Raw genomic sequence first — 21,566 nt, forward strand, 5'->3', positions numbered from 1 at the left:
TCTCCGCGACCCACCTTTATTCAATACTCCCTCTCTCTCACCCTGTCTCTCACACCCTCTCACTCATTCCCTCTCGCTCTCTCTGTTTCCCTCTTATTCACTAACTCCACCGTCTCGCGCTCGCTCTCATATTGCACCTCCCCGACGTCGTCGCGACGATGCCCACCCTGTTCCTTTTCTTCGTCCCGAGGTTTTTTTTTCTTTTTGTCTTGCATGTATCTCATGTGTGTGTGTGCGCTCGCCGCGGACGATTTTTTTCCCCTTCTCAGTTTTCCGGCATCGTTCGTTCTGTACGGTTTTCCCGAGCGCGAGACATTTTCCACACACATAAAAAACTCAGCACACACAAAAACGCTCACAATTTCACACATAATACTAACAATCGCGGTGAACGGTCACGTATCGCTGGTGAACTCGCCGGTACGTCATTGAAGAGCGCGAGCCACCGCCGTCACATCAGTACAATTTATTAATATTGTTTCCGTTGTCACCACGCCGCCAGCCACTGCGATGACGACACGGCAGCGAAACGAACAGCGGCCCGACGACGACGACGACGATGACGGCGGCGGCGACGGTGACGATGACGATGCGGTTTCGCGGTCGCCGCCACCACCACCGCCTCCACCGCCGCTATCACCAGAACCTCCGCCACCGCCGCTACCACCACCGTTGCTACCACCGCCGCCGCCGCCGCCGCCACCGCGATCTCCACCGTCACCGGCTCCACCGTCTCCACCACCGACCGTACGACCGGCACTGGAAGACGTGGTGGCCAGCGGATCTGCCACATCCGCAGCCGTGGCCGCTGCGGCCGCCAAGTTGCGGCCGGCCGAATCGCTGATGCTGAGCCCGTCTCTGTACTACAAACGCCTGTTGGCCGCAAACGTGGCCGCCACTTTTGGCAAAGCCGTCAAAGCGCACCACCAACAGCAGCAGCAGCAGCACCAACAGCTGCAGCAGCAACAGTTGCAACTGAACCCCCACGTCCACCACGGCGTCGGTGGACATCCCCACGTCACCGCGCTGCACAACGCACACGGCTTGCACTTGCAGGCGGCCGGTCACCATCACCAACATCAACTCTTAGGCCATCACCAGCAGCAGCAACCGTCCGCCACCGCCGGCGACAGATCCGCGGGAGCCTGCACGTCCGGCGACGACGACGACGACGACGGTGACGACGACGACGACGACGATGACGACGACGATTGCGACGATGAAGACGACGACGCGGACAGCGGCGGACACCATCACAAAATCGGCGGCCCGGAGGTGACGAGCGCGCGCGACGTGTTTCCCGACAGGACATGTGGGTGGATGGGTGGGTGGTTGGGTGGTAGGTCGTAATTACTGCTCCGCGAGAGGCGGGATGGTGTGCGGTGGCGGCCGTTTTTGGCGCGATTCTTAAACCACCACCGTCGCCGACGCCACAGACAGCGCGCACGTGTTATTTAACTTTTCATTACCAACGGCGCCGCCGCCACCGCCGCCGCCGACGTTAGGGCGAAACGCTGCACCTTATAGCACCGAGACCGCCGCGCGCGTAATCATTACACAGTAATCTTCATCATCCCCTATTATGTCTCACCGGCCACCGCACCCTCTCCCGCAACTAATACATACTTAATAAAAACACCGCTGAACTACATAACGTTATCGCCGTGCATTTAAGCCGGTGGTTACTCCTCTCACCCTTCCTCCTTCACACCTTCCACCCTCGCAGCTTTTTCTTTCCTGTAATACATTATTTTATATACTAATTATAAAGTACTAAGCGTCATATATACCTCCGAATTCCACAAGTATCAGCTCATCTCTTATATTATTGTAATAGATAACTGCAGAGGAGTTATTGCGTACCAATTATTATCCCGATAGCACCCTATCACTCACACACATATTAGCTGACGAATTAACGTTTATGAATCATTAAATAACACAGAACATTAACTTTTTAATCGTATATAAGTCAGTCTTGGAAAATATTAAATCAACATAACAGCTATATTATTAAACTCATAATAGTGTACCTTTAATAATATTATTATTTTATTATTATATTATAGGTATGCTCTCTATATAACTTTCAAACGTTTAAAATGAGTTTGTTATGGAACAATAAGTAATGATGTTCTATAAAAATGTATTAATTATTGGATTTTCACATTCCAATCTATAGACAAATCAGTTAAAATCTTAAACCGTGTACAATAAATAAAAAAACGAATCTATAATGTTATATCAATACGTTAATTTGTATGCAACTTGTATAATATGTTTTTATAGGTTCCTTGTGCTTATCCATAGTATAAGCAGCCGCGTCTCACTGTAGGTAGCATTTAATCTTGTAGTTCGTCTGATTTCCCCATTATAGAACTAGAAGCACCACCATTCGTGTCGAATATTGTTAGTTCATACGAATTCGCTTTATTATATTTGTGTTAAAATTCGTAAGACGAATCGGAATATTATTTATCAAGTTCAAATAACCATCGAAAAAAGTATTTAAATGGTACCTTGGTCGTTATACTTTGTAAAAGCCGCAATCGAGATGTAAACAATTTCAAAAAAAGGGCACTTTGGACATGTTGGACTTACACCCTCAGCTGCGATAATATACAGGTGTCATATTCTGTGTACGGTATTTAAGCGTTAGCTGGTATCGTTTTTTTTTCTTATTGACATTATTGTTTACCCGGAGAGCAAAATAAATTAAATATCTAAACGTCGACAGGGGACGCCAGTTATTGCTTCTAAATTAAAAATTACGTATTTTTCCTGGAATTATTTTTAAGTCACGGATTACATGTTTCTTTCGACAACTGTCGATATGTCACCTTTCTAAACCGCAAAACTCGTTCTCGATCGATACGTACCTACATGATATAGGCATATATATTATGCATACACACAATACTATACGTTCCGCAGTCTGCATATGGTTTTCAGTTATTTTCAGTGCTAGTGGGAAAATCATTTTTTTGTTTTTCACAGTGGTTTCAAAAAACAATATTACTATTCACCGAACATAGCGTTGCAATAAGCCAGGTTATTCGATTAGATCGACCACGCATAATAATATAATATCTAATATTATTGAGGTTGTTAGGAACACTTGAATTTTGAAAACTGCGGCGATTAAGTGCCGCTGTGTATAGAACCTACATTAGGTGTCGCTGGTGTAATAAATGTGTTAAATTTGAATTAAATGATTATATTACGTAGGTATTACATATTACTAAACATGAGCTACGATTCTGAGCGAATACGGTCGGCTTCTCTTACTAAATATATTAGGTATGCTTTTGCTTTTGACATATTTATATTTAAGTAATTTGTTTTACTAATATTAATTGAATTAATTTTTAGTAAATGTTGAGTTTGAAAACTTCATTAATAGAATAATCTTCGTTAAACGATTCAAGTACCAATTGAAAATGAATCATCTATAAATTACTAAAAAAAGAGACAAGATATTTGAAAATCATATTATGTATAGAATGATAAAATAAGCACATTTTGGTGAAAGATTCACACACCTACGTTATTCGTTTTTCAATTACAAGTTACAACACAATGTCAAAAATTGATTGGGTAAAAATGGATAGTTTACTGGTGAATATCCATTATAAAAAAAAATTATAACTTAAAACCAGTATAAAATATTTATAAGAGTTTTCGATAATAACGTTTAGATTTTTTTTTAACTATTTATAATTTATAAGCATAAGATAAAAATTTCGATTTTTAATAGTTTTTTTTTTAAATTGCAATTTTATCGATATGTTGATCAAATATTTTTTGCTTGGTCAAAAAAGTCGAGTTTAAATCCATAATAATTTTTTATGAATGATCAATTTTTGAAAAACATTCATCAAAATCTCAAAAATTTGAAAATAATTTTGTTGTTGAAAGTTTTGTAAAATGATAAATTGATAACTTTTTATTTGCATGGCTTAAGATAGAAATTTTAAAACAAAATTGCACATAAGTAATTCATACCGTAATTAAAAAATATAAAAATACATATAAACACTGTTTTTCAAAGATATCTTAAATTTGGGCTTAATTACTAATTAGATATGTTGACAAAGAATAACGTTTTTTTTATTATTTTGTTGTAACTTAAAATATAATTTGTGAGTACTCAAAGTATATTATTGTGTTATTTACACACGATTATGTCATTTTAAAATGCAATTAATCAACCTATAGAGTATTACTGTATTACTAAAGGCTAATAGTAAAATAAATTACTTCCACAGCAATAATATCATAAAATACACTTACTTCAGGGCTTAAATCAAAAAAAAAAAAATAATAATAATAATACATTAATACCGTTTACCGTTATAAGTATATTAAACGTTAATTGACTGTTAAACGATATAAAGAATTTGAACGTTATTCAATTTATGCGTTTAGCATGATTAACAATTAAAACGTTATGAACAATTTCGAGTTTTACGTTTGAAGTTCAGAAGTTAATTGAATTTCATTTAAATTTATTTTATTTTGATTAGATGACTAGTATTTTAAGTCACAGTTTTACAAATATTACCAAGTATATTTTACTGATAGTTTTTTTTCTGGCAATTTTATGTTTCAATTATTAATCGTTTTTTGTTGCCTTATTCGATATTAGCAACTATATTATTGTTCATCGTTTCTGTTTCGTTATCCATTTCAATCGTTTATCGTTTACTTATATCGGGCTGTATGTTATCCGCTGACGATTTCAATCGGTTTTTTAATGTTTTAACGTTGTACTCTCAACGTTATAAAAACGTTTTGAAGCCCTGAGTAATATAGCAGACCCGCCGTCTTCACTCAGAATCGTTAATCGTATAAAATGATTTTATATCATTGAATTTAAATTAAACACATCCATTACAGTGACCCAACTAGACACCTACCATACCAAGTGCCCAAGTTTTTTTTTTTTTGATATTGGTAGAAAAACTTACCAGAAACCTTGTATTACATTTTCAAGGTTTTTGACTGTGGGATAAAATTCTTATTGACATTTAAAAAAAAACCTATAAAAAAATCGAAAATGTCAAATACCAAATGTCTATAAATTGTCCAAAAGATGTCAAAATATTGTTGAAAAAATTGATCGTATTCAGAAAATGCTAATATAAGTTGGGTGAAAATGTCAAATATCTACAGTTATTCGTTTTTGAGTTGTAATATTTAAAAAAAACACACACACCCCACCATATTGTAAAATCAATACATTTATCACTCCACTCAGAATCAATAATAACTTAAATTTTTTACTGCCACAAGTTTATTATTTTATGTATTATCGCATAAAAAATGTAATTAACATTTTTCAATAGGAGATTTTGGGTCAATATAATTGGATTTTTTATGGTAATTATTTATACAACCTTAAAACGCCTGAAAACAAAATAACTGTGACATCATTTACATAGTAGTGATGCATAGTATTCCTAAATAATAAAACCGTAAAAGATAGGTATATAATTGTGCAACTATGCAACTAACTAATAGAATTTTGAAAATGTAATCACTATCAATAATTAACAATTAAGACAAAAACAGATTATATGACTGTAGTTATACCAATTTGGAATTTTAGCTAATTTTTGTATTTACCATTTTAAATCCATTTAGGTATTATACTCAACTTTATTTTATTTATATTTCATCTGGTATCATAATATTGATTGAATGTTAAAAAATATTTATAAAACATAAAGTTATTTGATTTTAGTGTCACTTTTTCCTCAAATTTTATTCCATTGCAAACTAAAAAAATTGAATCTATTGACTAAACATTTAAAAAAATCAATAAGTATAATTAAAATTTACAAAATTGGTCTCAATAATTTATGAAAAGCTCCATAAACAAATATATTTTGATAAATTACTATTAACGCTGAGGTCTTTTAGATAGTTTTGGAAACATTTATTATAAATATTTGTTCAATTTTTATCACTTCATTAACCAATAACCATCATAAAATATCCAAAATCCTTGTTAAAAATATCTTCAAACAAAAAGCATCGGATAAAATATTAATATAATGCACTGTTTTTAAATGTACCTATGTGGTATACTGGGTATATGTATATACTCATAAGTCATAATAAACATCTCTAAAGTCTCTTATGCAGTTACAAATAATAAAAAAAATATATTTAAAACATTATTACATTTGCAATCTATATTTTATACCTTATAAGTTATTACTTTATCAATCAACTGTATATTTACTATTTATATTTTGAACTCCAATAATTGTAAAACATATAATGTCTAAAAGATAGGCTGTGTCACTATATGCAACCTGTTAGACAGACAGTCGGCTTTTGATTTTTTTTTTTTTTATAAAAGTTCTTTCTTCCTCTCTCTCTCTCTCTCGCTTTATGGTGCTCAAAACACTAAGCTAAAATCACTGGTTACAGCCTTACAGGTTAAAGTTTTTTATAGTGTAAAGTAAAAAAAAAAGTATATGGTGCTAATATCAAAGTCTGATAGACTTTTGGCGTGGTTATATTTACTCTGATATTATATTTACCACAGTTTTAATAATAAAACTTCAATTTTAAATTACTTAAAATTTGTTTTTAAAATGCAATGATTTGACATTGCTTTGCAGAACTAAGGATTCTGCATCCCCGACTTTAGAGCACTAAATTCCTCTATAATATATGATAATTTTGATTTTACTTCTGATGCTCTAAACTATATTATTTAGGTAGGCACCTAACACTTCCAGTGGTTTTACTACTGTATTCGAGTTTTTTAACGAAACAACACGTGAGAATTATATTTATATTGTACTCCACTCGCATTAGTCAATTTTTCAGCCCTTTCTTCCCCTAATTTCGTCAGACAATGTTTCGTTTGGCATCGTTTCTCTTTCAACGAGTTCTTATTGTTCTCGTTCGGTAAACAATAATAATTAGTCCGTATACTGTTTATTCGTTATAATAATAATAATTATTATTATTATCATGTGAGGTTCCATAAGGCTGAATCGAGTTTTAATGCCTACAGTACAATGTGTTTCTGGTACAATGTCGTTTATTGATTCCTAAAGTCGGTTGGAAAAAAAATTGTTTTAAATAAAATTAACCGCGAAACTGTTCGATATGTGTGCTCCACGTGCAGCAGGCGGTTATACGCTTATATTAAATATTTGTGTGCACTGTGCACGACGTATAGTTTTCATTTCCAAGGCCGATAATAACATATTATATTAATCGTGAAAAAAAATGATAAGAAGGGCACACGAGCGTCTGTACTCGTGTGGATTGCCGTTTGTTCGCATAATCGCGTGTGGCTCATTTTTGACGGAATCGCCACATAATATATTATAATATAATTGTGTATTAAATAACATTTTTAAGACAGTCGGCTCTTTATTTACATAATATTTCACTTCCAGAAAGTCATCGACCCGCGTGTATACAAAATCGTATATTCAAAATAATATATTATTATGTCTTTCGTGTGTAATTCTGGGGCGTATGAAAATTCTTTCATTGTGTGACATCTATTCAAAAATAATTCATTAGACCAACGTTTTTTTTTTATTAAAATATCCAGTCAAAAATTTATTCGATATTAGGAACATAATAATATATACAGTAAATATATTGTACTATATACATGCATTATTGTCTATATTATGTTGATTTTTAATTTACCATTATTCATTAATATAACTTACAAGTAACAATGCGATATGCGTTTAAACAATCGTGGACTATTTATAAAACAATCACAAGATAATACTATTTATTTACGTAATAGATTATAATGTACGACTTAATGGAGAACTCGACCACTTGGTTACATTTTCGATTGTATTTGTTCTCATTGTATTTTATATTGACACACTGTGATAAACAAAATAAAACACAATACCTATATAGATAGGTGTACCTATAGTTACCATCCATATTGTGTTTTATTATAATACAGTTTTTATACCCTCATACACGTTATCATTCGGACATTGAAATATTAAATTACATTTAGAAAATCTGCAACATTATACTCGTATTATTATTAATTGTACGATAATAGTAAATAGAATTTGTACCTACATAGTACTGTTATAGTACCTACATACCTAGTCAAATTTAACGTAGGTAGCACTATTCACTAATATTATCACTAAATTATTAAGCACGTATAGACGTAGTATTAATTAAATGCATAATAGTTTATTATTGGATGTTAAAGTTGAGTCGAACTAATTATTTGGATGTTTAATCACAAAATAGATAATATTTTTGAAAAAGTTGTACACTAACTTGGTTTTTTGAAATTATTCTTTTTGAAATTCATTTTGTGTTTCCGCGAATCGTAACTATATCACATAATATATTATTATAATATCTTTGGGAGTGTATCCCAACCGAACTGTATATTATGTCGATTCACGTCATATACCTACTCACTCATACATTAAACATTTATATTTATAAAATTATGGAAAATGATGTATAATTTAGTGATATATAATAACATAATATATAATATTTTATATATCTGTTAGCTAACTAAATTACTATCTCCATTCAAAAGAATCGGTGCAGTGTTATTAGATGATAAGAAGAAAACGTTTGTCCGACGCTTTAGAAGTTTCGTGTGGTTATACGGAAACGACCAAAAGTCATAACTTACGAACTAGGTCAAAGTCCTTAACGTTAAACCCGTTTTATTTGAAACTTGTGTAGGAAATGACCATGTGTCGCTTTTTATTAAGAAAAATACAAAAGTCAAAGGTTCCGCCAATATGTTCGGATTAAATTTTAAAACTGTATTAGGTATTTAAGTTATATGGTACGTTTTGTAATAATTGAATAGCATAAGTTTAATAATATGAAGACTAACTATAAAAATCCAGACGAATCAAAGGAACGAACAAAACTGTTTGAGGAAATAATTCCTGTACACTGTACAGACTGAATCTTAAAATGGGGGGGTTAAAAACAGACGTTTTAATATAATTTACAGGTCAATTATTTTTTTTATATATTGTTTATCTTTCGTATTTACACACGGTTTAATAATATATTAAATGCGGGACCCGTATAATATGTGATGACAACGTTAAATATTTTTTTATATATAATCAACTTTTATACCTTTCCTCCTTTGACATAATATAGTAACTTTATTATTATTAATTAATACGACGATTTTTAATTTTCCTATCGCTTTTTCACAAATTAAAATTCTATAAAATGCAGTTAATTTTTAAATGAGTAATAATAATAATATATTGTCAATGTTATTGTGTTAAGTATTTTTACTATACTATTCAAAACTAAGACAGATAACATATTATTTAGGTATATACTATATACTTACATGAATATAAATTTGCTTCGAAAGTAAAATTATTTTATAAACGATGCTAACTCGACGTTTCAGCATCTACACGTGTTGAACAACATATACATATAAGCTGTTTTTTCTAAACATAAGCTTATATTATATTATAACGAGACGTACGCGCGTGTCCATTTGACATGAGAAATAAATATTCAATAATAATGTCGTGTCAAGTAATCGACGAATTCCTTAAATGAAAACGAATACAATTTTAAGAACATTAGAGTCTAATTGTTCCGATTGTTGAAACATGAAACTATAATGAATGAATATATATACATAAATAATATAATTAACAAATTTGAGATCAAAGCATTTATATTATTAAGTATTCAACACATCATACGTACTAAGCTGTCGTGGTGTAAAAGATTCGTTTTTAGTTGTATAACATAGGTATAATATGAACATATAGTGTTATTATAAAAAAAAAACAATAGTTAAAAGGTGAAAACAATAGTCATAGTAAATCACCGAGATTATATTGTTTGAATACACTCTTCGTATTTAAAAAATAAAATAATATAAATACAAAGTTGTAAAATTTGTGCACCGTTTATTATGTTAACTTATTTATTATTGACATCATTAAACAAATTATTTCGATTTGTACCTTGTCCTATATACATTTCAAAACTAAGTGGAACTCCTTATATTCAAATACTATTAAGTCTCAAGGAATATTCAGAATTAATAAAGCTGCACATTTAGGACTTCACTATGTACTGAGGTTACGCAGTCGTTGAATTTACTTATATTTAATTAGCAATGGTAGTGGCCAGAGAGAGTGACATTCAGTATTTATATATTTTTTTTAAATTTTAAATTTACTGTTGAAATTACATTTTTCTACTACCTAATTGACATTACTATTACAGAAAAAAACTATTTTTTTGAATTATTGATTTTATCATACATGTACCATGATTGGTAATGACTAATGAGTAATGACGTACCTGTAAATTAATGATTCCCATCACAATATTATTAATATAAATGTCTTTTTTACTTAAATAAAAAAAAATTTTATTACAGAATAAAATACTCCTTATGTTTTAGGTTTATACAAATTATAAATTTACTCGGTTTCAGTAAAAATAATTATCCGTCCATACTTATTATAACTGAACAATAACAATAATGTATCCTATAATTTTTATTAGATTTAGCCCAATGCTTATTTGATTCAACTAATTATGGGTAGGAACCTACTCACAGTGTTTCATAACTTCCCCTACCTATATTTCATCGACGATTATGAAAATCGGTGATGCTCGATTGCGGCCCAAAGATATGTTAGTTCATAAAAAAACACTTACGTCTACGTATAAATAAAAGAAGTGAAATGAAAGTAAACTTTTCATAAATTAATGTGAACTCGCTGTATTCTATTTAAATCAAAATACTTGAGATATAATCGGAATATTTGTTTAGTTTTAATTACTACCGAAAACAATATTTCCTACCTTCCCGAGGGCCACAATCGGAGGGTATACGAAATAGGAAAAAAGGTCACATCGGGCTTCACCCTATTAACAATATTATTTATAATAATAACTAGGTACCTATAGCCATTATGTACATAGTTTACTACACACGAATATCAATTTTCGTGGGTTTCGCCTGATTTCCGGATAAACTACTATGTACACAGGCGATGGGTAATTATTATAATATTATAAATTGTTAATATGTACAGGAATGAATTGTTATGTGTAAAATGAATACGCCGAGAACTTTTCGCACATCTATTAAATCCGTTATAATACTGTTAAAGTGGCTCGTGTAGAATAATGTAATATATTATGGGTAACGTTGAATTTGAAATAAAATTACGGTCCTAGATAGGTTAACCTATATCGAAAATGAAAAACGTTAACGTTGTAATGCGCGATTTATATAGTAAAATAGGGAGGAATTGTATGCGCGCCGGAGCAAACATAACTCGTCTACGTTATTACAAATATTTTTTTTGTAAATTTTTCCACAGCGTGTACAACAAAGGAAAAATATAACCTTACAATATTAGAAATTTAATAGCGCGGCGTTAGTATGCGATTTAAAGTACCTACCTCTACCTGCTCACTTGCTTGCAAGCATCACACACCCACACACACGCACGAGTGAGAATATAATAATAATAATAATATGTGAAGAATTCGCACGTGTTTCGAAAATGAAAGTTTTTACCGGCAATGAGTGGAAAATATTTTATTTATTTTGAGCTTTATTCACTTCATCGAGATTTGGTGCAGGTTTATAAATAGCGCGAAGTATACGTTCGATGTCTGTAACAACCACCCGAATATTATGTAATATTATTATTATTGCTGTTATATATTATTATCTGTTCTTGATGGATTTTTTTCGTTTTCTGTTTTGTTTCCGACAGAAGGCGGCTTTCCTGTGGCCGTCGCCGGAGCAACAGGCCCAGCAGCAGCAGCAACAACAGCAACAGCAGCAACAGCAACAGCAGCAACAGCAGCAACAACAGCAACACCAACAACAGCAACAACAACAGCAGCAACAACAGCAGCAGAACAACCTAGCTGCGACCGGTGGTCAGACCTTGGGCCCCGGCGCCGGTAGCCTAAACAACAACAACAACAATAGTAGCAGCAACAACAACAACAACAACAACAACAGCAGCCACTTGAACGGCAACAAGTGTGGCGTCGGCGGTGCCGGGTCTGCCATCCACCCGCAACACCTACAGCAGCAAGGTGGCGCGGCCACCGGGGCGGGAGGCACCGGACTGGTGCACTGGATGTCCATGATGGCCGAGCACATGAACAACGCCGCGGCCACACATCACCACCACCATCACCCGCATCACCATCATCACCCGGCCGATCCGGCCAACGCCATGCACTACATGTGGAACACGCCGGCCGTCGACGTGGTGAGTAACAACATGTTTTAAGCATGACGATTATATTATGCATTATTATTATTAGCTACTTAATATTAAGAATTGACTCAATCTACTTATATGAAGAAATGGTTGGCATTAACTACAGGAAAAAGTAAATTTTTAAAACTTTTTAACTCTACTGGGGTTGTAGTGAGTTTTCCAATTGGTAGTATTTACTTAACGGCCTATAACAGGTGGCTCGAGTTACAATATCATAGTAACGAATAGCCTTCGAATTTTTAACAGGTTATTTAATTTTATAAATGTTAAGATGTGTCAGTACGTAGTTCTGGTAGTAATTTAAAAAAAAAATTGTTCATTATACGAATAATTACACTTAAGTCGACTTATATTATAAGTATTGTTCAAGTCAACCATACGACTCAATTCATAACAATCTCACGTGGAACGGAATAGTGATTTCATAGTAAGCGACCATCGTCCATGTTATACTCCCAACGTCTAAGTCAGGTCACTCAATCAGCTTTCAATAAAATAATAATAATTATCATTATTATTATTATAATATGCAATATCAATTATTCTTTTATTGTTATTGATAGTTATATTATATTTGTCAATCATCTATTGCCCTCTCATTCGTATAGATGGAAAAAAATCAACAGATTGCCAAGTTCAAATCGGAAACTTACGCATAATCAACTACCTATCCCGCGAGCTCTTATGACGTTTAAAAATCGTATCGGCTGAACTTTAAGCTCGTACTCAAATAAAATCTAAGTCCGTCTGACACGCAGCTATACTTAGGCACTTAGGGTTATAGCCGTTATAGGTACGCAGCCGATTTATTCGTGCGGCGGTAGCCCAGAGAATCGTGAGAACCGTATACCGCTGCGACTATCCTTCCAAAATATTAAGAAACCACTGACGCCAATATAATAAACACGAATCAAAAAACTATAATATTATGATATTAAAATATACACACCGTCGTAATAGTGGCAACTCATTGTATTAAAATATGGTGAGTCGGTAACTATTGCGTTGTTTATACGATTCGTATACGCATTATCGTATCGTATTCGTATCGCGTTATTTATTATTATTATTTTTTGTTCTCAAAGATTATTAAACCGTGAACAGAAAAATAATCATACATAACTAATTTTTGACTGAAATTAATCGAATCGGTATTTATTTTTTTTTTTTTATGCATCAGCCTATACCTATATTATATTATATTATATTATTATTATTATTATTATGATTGTCGACTGATTTAAAACATCTGTAGTAAAACATATTATTATCGTTATATTATCGTACAATAATTATTATAAACCGTTGTTAGAAAGAAATCAATAGATTGTTATTATTATTTTGTTTGGTTATTCAAAATTAATTTCAATATTTTATACCATAATAATAAAAATCGATTTTAAATACATCCTAGTGCTTCTATAATGCATTATCCACTATGATGTTATATTTTGTTACATACATTTTGTGTGTACCTACCGATTCTTTGAAGTTATGTCAGAAAATTATAATAAATACGTTTTAGTACTTACTATATACTATAAATTATAACAAGGACTTAAACTTTGTTTTCGAAGTTAAACGATGGTAAGTATATAGTGTTTGTGATGGTATTTCAATGACAGCAAAGACGCTTACACATTTTTTGCATACAAGCCATTTAATGTAGCTTATTAAAATAAATTTGCCATTAAAATTAAACCTCGCTGAAGCTTAAGTATAGAATTGTATAAGTTTTGAATAAGTTTTTGATAAAAATAAATTCCAATTTTCTGTTTTTAACATTATACATCTTTTAATTTATTTTAATATAAAGTGTTGACCATCTAAATATTATAAATCTTAAGAATAGATTGTATTATATTATAAGATAAAAAAAAAAATAGAATACATCTGTTCCCTATATCGATTAAAGAAATAAGTAAATATTCATTATCAACAAAATACATTTATAAAGTTAAAAAGTTAAAATTCTACAGCAGTGTCTATACTGTAATATTAGGCAATAACTATATTGGCATTATGATTTTTGTTTTATTAGCTGTAGGGGTTTATGGGACCAAAGAAAGTCGATCACAATAAAGTTTTGGTACGTCAAAACTAGAAAATGTATAATATTTTTAAGGAAATTCTTGAAACCGGGAAAAAATAGTAAAAATTATCATCGAACAGGAAACTAAATATTATATTACTGAGCGAGCGTCGAAATTTTAAATATTATCATCTTACGCGGAGGAGGGTTAGCAAACTTATACGGATGCCGGTATAAAAATCAATAATACAGCTTTTAATTTTTTTTATTGATTTTTAATTTTTTGGTCATTTAAATTTAAATATACTTTTGACTACCGTTTGGATTAAGTTTACGAATGAGGAGAAAAATAGGTATCAACCATTATACATACACATAAATAATAATATTACAAGGTATTAGGTAGTATAGTCATATAAAGATACACGAATAAAGTAATTTTTTTATAATTTTATTAACACAGAAATGAACAGAGTTTTTAAGTACTATTTTGTTTGTTTAAATAATTAAAAATTAAGACATCGTTCGAAGACGATAATCTGAGCTCCCGTTTTCATGGTTACTAAAATATATTTAGAATACCTATGATACAAATTTCTGGTTCTGGTAAAATGTCAATTTTTGTGAATAACAAATGTTATTTAAGTAGGTAATATAAATTACACTAATTAAAAAGTGTTTAAATCAGTAAGGTTGTTAGTTAATACTAGATACGCTGTTACCTTCTAAACCAGTTGTTTCATTTCAGTAGTTAATTTAATTAATTTTGAAAAGTTAATGCATACAATATGTCATAATGTATTTTTTTTGCAAGAATATAATGCATTTGGTTGGTAGATAATTAAGAGTTATTTTTATATATTATTATTTTTGTTTTTTTTTTTGTTGTTATTAAACAACTTTTAGCACCAACTGCAACAGTCGTTCCTATCGATTTTAAGATTATTATCGTACTTACATTGTAGGTTTAGGTACTCTGGATTAATTTAAATATATTTTGTAATAAATATATTTATTTTAACATCTATAATTAATCAATATACACATGCCCTTTTCAAAAATATTCATGTGGTATAAATTGTTATTGGTTATAAAGTTTTTTCTTCGATTTTATATTCTTGGTATGGCTACTTTCGTGACCAATTTAGAATTTTTTTCAATTCGTTTTCGAAATACTAATAGTACGGTTACATTCATTCCACCTTCAAAAATACTGGACAAACAAGTTGTACTCTTTATAAGTAAAATAATATAATTACATAAAATGTACTAAGTTACGACCGACTTAAGAATTTAAAAATATAATTTTGAATCGATTGAATAAAAATTTATTAAACAGACAGTATAGGTATTATGTGAGGACTGAAAAGTGCACCTATATAACGATATTATGTTCTCGTCTTCGGTTGTTGTTTTTCACAAAATCCGTTGTTCGTGATCGAAATGCAAAAAAAAATAATCGTCCCCGGTATACACCCTTTCGTTTAACCGACTTCCGGATACTTTTTGGACGAGAAAAAAAAGTTTAAAAAAAAAAACGTTGTGCATAATAATAATAATAATACATAAGAAAGAATTCCACTTCGTTCCACGTCCACGTGTATTATATATATCATGAAGATAATAATATTATAATCCGCGGAAACGTCGTCGGTTGTTCGTCGTGCACACACCACTCGTCTCATTATGTAAGTATATAATATAATGTGCACTGCCAGTCTAAGTGTGCCATAAGTATACCTATATGCAATGTACGAGCCTCACAGCAGAAGCCGTTAAGACAAAAAACGGGTAAAAAAACATGCCCCGGGCACCACCGTCGCGGTGGTTGGTGTGTGCAGCGGCACATCATCTTAATAATAATTCGAGTCCGTGAGATTTTAGTATAACGGACTCGCGATGAATAAAAACAAAAAATAAATATAAATAAATGTATATAGAAGTATAAAAAAAACTATCCGGCTCATCCCCGCTTGTGTCGTGCGCACGTAATAATTACAAACCCCCGTGGAGATGCGCGGCCGTGAAAGAGAAACGCGTATTTAATATGCAAGAGATGTGACTATAGGTATGTATGGGTACGTAGATGATGTGCCCGATGCCGGGGGGGTAAGGTGGCTTTTTTTTTTTAAACTTTTTTTTTTATTATTTCCCATTCCGCGTCGTCTTATCCCCCCGCCCGACCCCGCGCGCCCTTTTTTCGCCCCGCACGGCGCACATTACAATACACGTAATAATAATAATAATAATATACAGTGCGTAATAATATGCACATTGCGAACGCGCATAGAACAATAATCATCGTCGTCGTCGTCGTCGTCATCGTCGTAATGCGCGTGTGGTACCACCGCACCCTCCTCTGAGGATTTTTTTTATTTAGCCAGATAGTTGTACTCCTCTGCAGGTCGTAAAAAATGGGATTTTTTCGGTCCACTCGCGCGACGTATATAGTACCCACTATAGTACCATCCAGTCACGTACGAGCACCGCTGGTAGATATATATATATATATGTATTATGATGTATATAGGTAGGTAGGTACCTACGTATGTATAATGCGTGTGCCCGCGTATTACCGGGTGCAAAAAATAATAATAATAATAATAAAAAATATATTATAATACACACGCACACATCGGGCATTTGAATAATGTGTAAAAAACAATCGCAACCGGTTGGCCGCGCCCGGAGGCTTATGCAAATGCCGCCGCACACAAGTGCCGAGCGATGGGAACACGCCGAGCCCGCGACTCGAGAGGGTTAACTATGCAAATTACTCCGTACACTCGGCCCCCGTCGCCTAAACAAAAGGATGCCTTTGCGTGTGTGTATGTTTTTTTTACTAATGGTCATGGGCCATGGGAGTATTTTTTTATTTATATATGGGTATATACATATTTTATTTTTTTTTGTCTTTACTTTCTATTATAATATTTGTACACACCTTGTGGCTCTTTTTTTTTATTATTAATTTTTTATTCCGAGCTCTGCAGACCCTTCCGACGACGGGGGGATGGGTATTACACAACACGTTTTTTTATTTATTTTTTTGTCTTAGGATGAATCCGGCGCATAAATTTCGGGGAATTTTTTTCAACTCGTTTTTTTCTGGACTAAAAAAATTACCAAGACCGTTAGACGTAACTGATTTTTTATTTCGGTTTTTTTGTTTTTGATTTCGTTTCAACCCCGTCATCGTACATCGCGGTGTGCATAGGTATACCATTACACACGTGTTGACTTTGAACAGCTGAACTTGAGCGTGTTTAAAAAACAACGGATTTTCACCGTATCCAAATTCATATTTAATTCGGTTCACCGCGGTGTATTGTCATGTCGATTTCGAATTAAAAAACACAGCCTAATCAATCTTACAAGTTGTTTTTTTTAAAAATAATTATAACTAAAATATTATACATATAATATACAACATATTATACGCCACTGTTAGTACCTTGTAGTAAAGTTTGTTCAATAATACACGTTCTTTTAAAAAATTATATGATTCATACAATAATATTATAATACAATAGTCAATAATTATGAATGTTTTTTCTGCTAAATTTTTACTATGATATGAGTTCCATTTGGATTTTGTTCTTTTACATTTATTTTCTCGGAACACATAATCGGTAAATCGTGCATTTTTACTAAAACTGCCAATCTAGCGTAACTTGGGACGAATAAAAAAATGCACATTTGACTATTTAGCAAAATTATCAGTTTCCTCAAATTATTATTGTACCGGTGAGCTCGTGTGTTTTGAAATCTGATCCTCTTTTAAATTTCAACCTGATCCACAGTCAGCGATTTTGTCATTTTACAGTGTTGTACTGCTGTGTATTACTATTTTTATTGCAATTTTGGTATAATAATTAACAATGATCAACTATAATATAGTAAATCATTATTGTATATAGATGAGTTATGTAATGATTAATGAAGTAAAATAAAAAAAACCCTACGACATATTTTCAATTGATTGCTATTTTAAATGCACCGACATATTGTGTTTTGCCCATAATAGGCCGTTATATTTTTTGATATTTTACCCACTGAATACATCTTAAATGACGAATTTATTTTTCCTTGACTTAGGTACTATTCTGAGTTCATACAATAGTTTTTTTTTACCTTATAAAATCTATTCTTTTTCAATTCTACTATGCATCGGAAGTATTCAACACGTACAAAATAAATATCTTACTGTGTTTTTTTTTTTTTTGTCGATATTTTAAGTATTTGGAACTATACAAAAGAAGACCTCACACTTATGGGTCAATTTCGTATTTCAGTAGTCGTTCCGTACACGGAACCATACAATTTGTTGTTTTTTTTATTATTATTATTATATTTATTTATTTGTGTTGTTCAATTCGCACTAACCACGAGCCCATTGAACATTATTTAATCGAAATCATGAATGAACCAATTGTATAGCGTGTTGTGAACCCTCGATCAATTTGTAGGCCAATATCGATATACGTGTATTCAGTAAATATTTTTATACGCGGGTCCTGTGTACACCCCGTGACGACGGCGTTTACAACATGATTACGGAGGCGATTTTTGTATATATTTTTTTTTTGCATTCAATTCGCCTTTCTTTTCTTCCAATATAAAACCCAAAAGACCACCCCAATATATATACGTAATGTGTATTACCTCGTTAAATGCCGTCCTGTAGAGTGGTTTATGGTTTCCGATACGCAATTTTTGACCCGAAGAAACAAAACGCACAACCAACATTGAATGGAACAAAGTGGGTATGATCCCTTTTTAGGAGCCAACATTTTTTTACTCGGTCCTTTCCGGCATCGCCGTGCCCGCTGCGAACTTGTCGACGGACAGACATGGACTAGCTGTGTCGTCGAGATATTTCGGTCGGGTTTGAAAAGGGTCTCTTTAGGTGTCTAATGTGCATACATATTTGTATGCGTTTTTTAATGTATAAAATACACACGAAACAAAAAAATTCCTAAAAGTGAAAAAAAGTTTATTGTATAACATCTGCAACAATTTTTTTTTTGCTTTGAAAAAAATAACACGTTTCCGATTGTCGAACGGCGTTGTTGCTGTGTGTGGTGAGCAGAGTTTTGATAGGTCTGTTACTGGGGACGGTAAAAAAAAAAGAAATCACAAGTGAAATCAACACACTATATTGTATAGTATGATATGATTTACCCTAATATTAAAGAAGATTTGAAAAAACTGGCCTTTGTCAATATTTGCTAATTTAATTTAAACAAGTGTTTTATTATTATTTAAACAGTCATAAAAAATATTTTAACCATAAAAAGTATGTTTTCTACACTCTAATACACTTTCAAATACATTGAAAATTATCGGTACATCATTTAGCTATATTTTAACTTAAATTTTTTTATGAGACCCCAATTATTATTCTTGTCTATTATGCCTCAATAAAAAAACATTGAACTTTATAAATAATTTTGAACCATTATCTGTAAAAATAACTAAATTAAAACAAGTTGTGCACCCGAATAAAACGTATTAGTTGTATAATATAAAGTAACATAAAATTAAACTTTCTTGCGAAGAATATTTATTGTTCAACAGCTGAATAAATAATAATTAATAATCGGATGGATTTATAAGCCATTCGCGTAGAAGAATATAAACTCTTTATGTGCTCTCGAAACAACCCTAAAGTTGTACATTATTCCTGCGGACTAGAATCATTGTGCCAGTTAACTGAGATATTCGTCATTTTCTAGGCTTTATGTGAACCGTATTTTTCTTGTTATTATTATTATATTTTATACTACCATAATCGTACATAATTATGATCTCTGCGTATTTTCGTTACTTGACAAATGTTGTCATCGATATCAGTCACATTAGCAGTGTTCGGTTACAATATAATAAATAAAAAAAAGATATCGAAAATAATACGTATGAAAGGGTTTCTAGGGCGCTCAACCCCTCCGGGCGCGCGTTGTGCCTGTTAATCGATTGATTAGAATATCAAAACATAACCGCAGGGTGCGAAAATTTCGTATAAACACAAAGCCCGTGCATATATTTAAGTACCGGCCGCCGCGGCTTGTACTCGGCATGCAAATATTGATGGTAAATATTGAGTGCTATTAATATTGTCAAAGAGAGACTACTCGGGTTCCCACAATGTGTGTGTTTGGCTATATTAGAGAGAGGAGAGACGGCGCGACGAGTGTAATGCGCCGCGGATCGTTTTGCATAAAAATGGCCTAAGAAAACAACGGGCAGGATTATTAATTCCGGGTCGTATGACAATGGTGGGATGATTTAATTTCTTTTGATTCTAGTCAGTAAAGATATATTATTATGCGGGGATGGGAGCAGGGATGCAAAGAGCAAGAGCAAAAGGATTCGTCAATGACCAAAATAGTGCTTCCCCGCAGGGCATATATTATTTCTGCTGCAAGAACAATGTAAAATTAACAACTCGAGTATAGCAAACAGCCGAGTCCTTACTCGTATTCCTTTTATTTTTACACACGGGGTGTGTTGTGTGTAGGTATTGGACCCTTTTGATTCTTTACTACTGCTTCACCGTATCAATCTGTGAAAAATCGTTAGATACAATTCATAATTATTCATGAAGTATAAAAATGAAATTAGATACTTAGATGTATTTTATTATTTTATTCCATAAAATATATTTTATTGAAAAGAAAATCATTTTCTAATATTATGTTTTTTTTTTTTTTGTGAAACCGTGCTCTGTAATATTTTTTAACATAACCATGAATAATTTAATGTACTAAATAGGTTTAGTAATTATCTTCATTTTGTATTTTTATAATATAATATCAAGTAGTTAAAAAAAACTCGATGTTGTGAATAAAATATGATGAATAATAAAACAAAAATGTTTCAATCATTTTCAAGATGTATTTTCAGCTGTGTTCGTAAAAAAATAAATTATAAAACTAAATATTACATAATAATTTTGAAATGTAATATTATTTTCATGATTTCATATACATTTATTTTTAAACATAAGCACCGAGTACGAGTATATAAAATAATAATATTATATTATAATAATCATACGTATTCGTGGTTATCATATTTATTACAGTTACTAATTATAAGTTATCTATTTGGTATAAAAATATTTATAATTACTTATACTAAATGTTTTATTTGTGTCTATTCGTTTTCATTTTATAAATTTTATAAATTTTTATATAGTCATTCAGTTAATGTCTGAACAAAAAACAAAA

General features: G+C 32.2%; 1 protein-coding gene across 6 annotated transcripts in view; it reads left to right on the plus strand.

The window, feature by feature from the left end:
* Window positions 1-21,566, plus strand: part of LOC111033585 (zinc finger protein squeeze-like) — a 158,745-nt gene that overhangs the window by 39,921 nt on the left and 97,258 nt on the right. For 2 of the 6 annotated variants that reach the window (XM_022314387.1, XM_022314388.1), the window contains exon 2: window positions 11,784-12,290. In XM_022314387.1, coding sequence (XP_022170079.1) covers window positions 11,784-12,290 — 507 coding nt within the window. Of the gene's footprint in view, window positions 1-247; window positions 1,276-11,780; window positions 12,291-21,566 lie in introns of those variants that run through there. The other 4 variants (XM_022314385.1, XM_022314383.1, XM_022314384.1 and 1 more) reach the window with 4 other exon arrangements.

This window comes from Myzus persicae, unplaced genomic scaffold (assembly GCF_001856785.1).
Source record: "Myzus persicae strain clone G006 unplaced genomic scaffold, MPER_G0061.0, whole genome shotgun sequence".
Lineage (NCBI taxonomy): Eukaryota > Metazoa > Arthropoda > Insecta > Hemiptera > Aphididae > Myzus > Myzus persicae.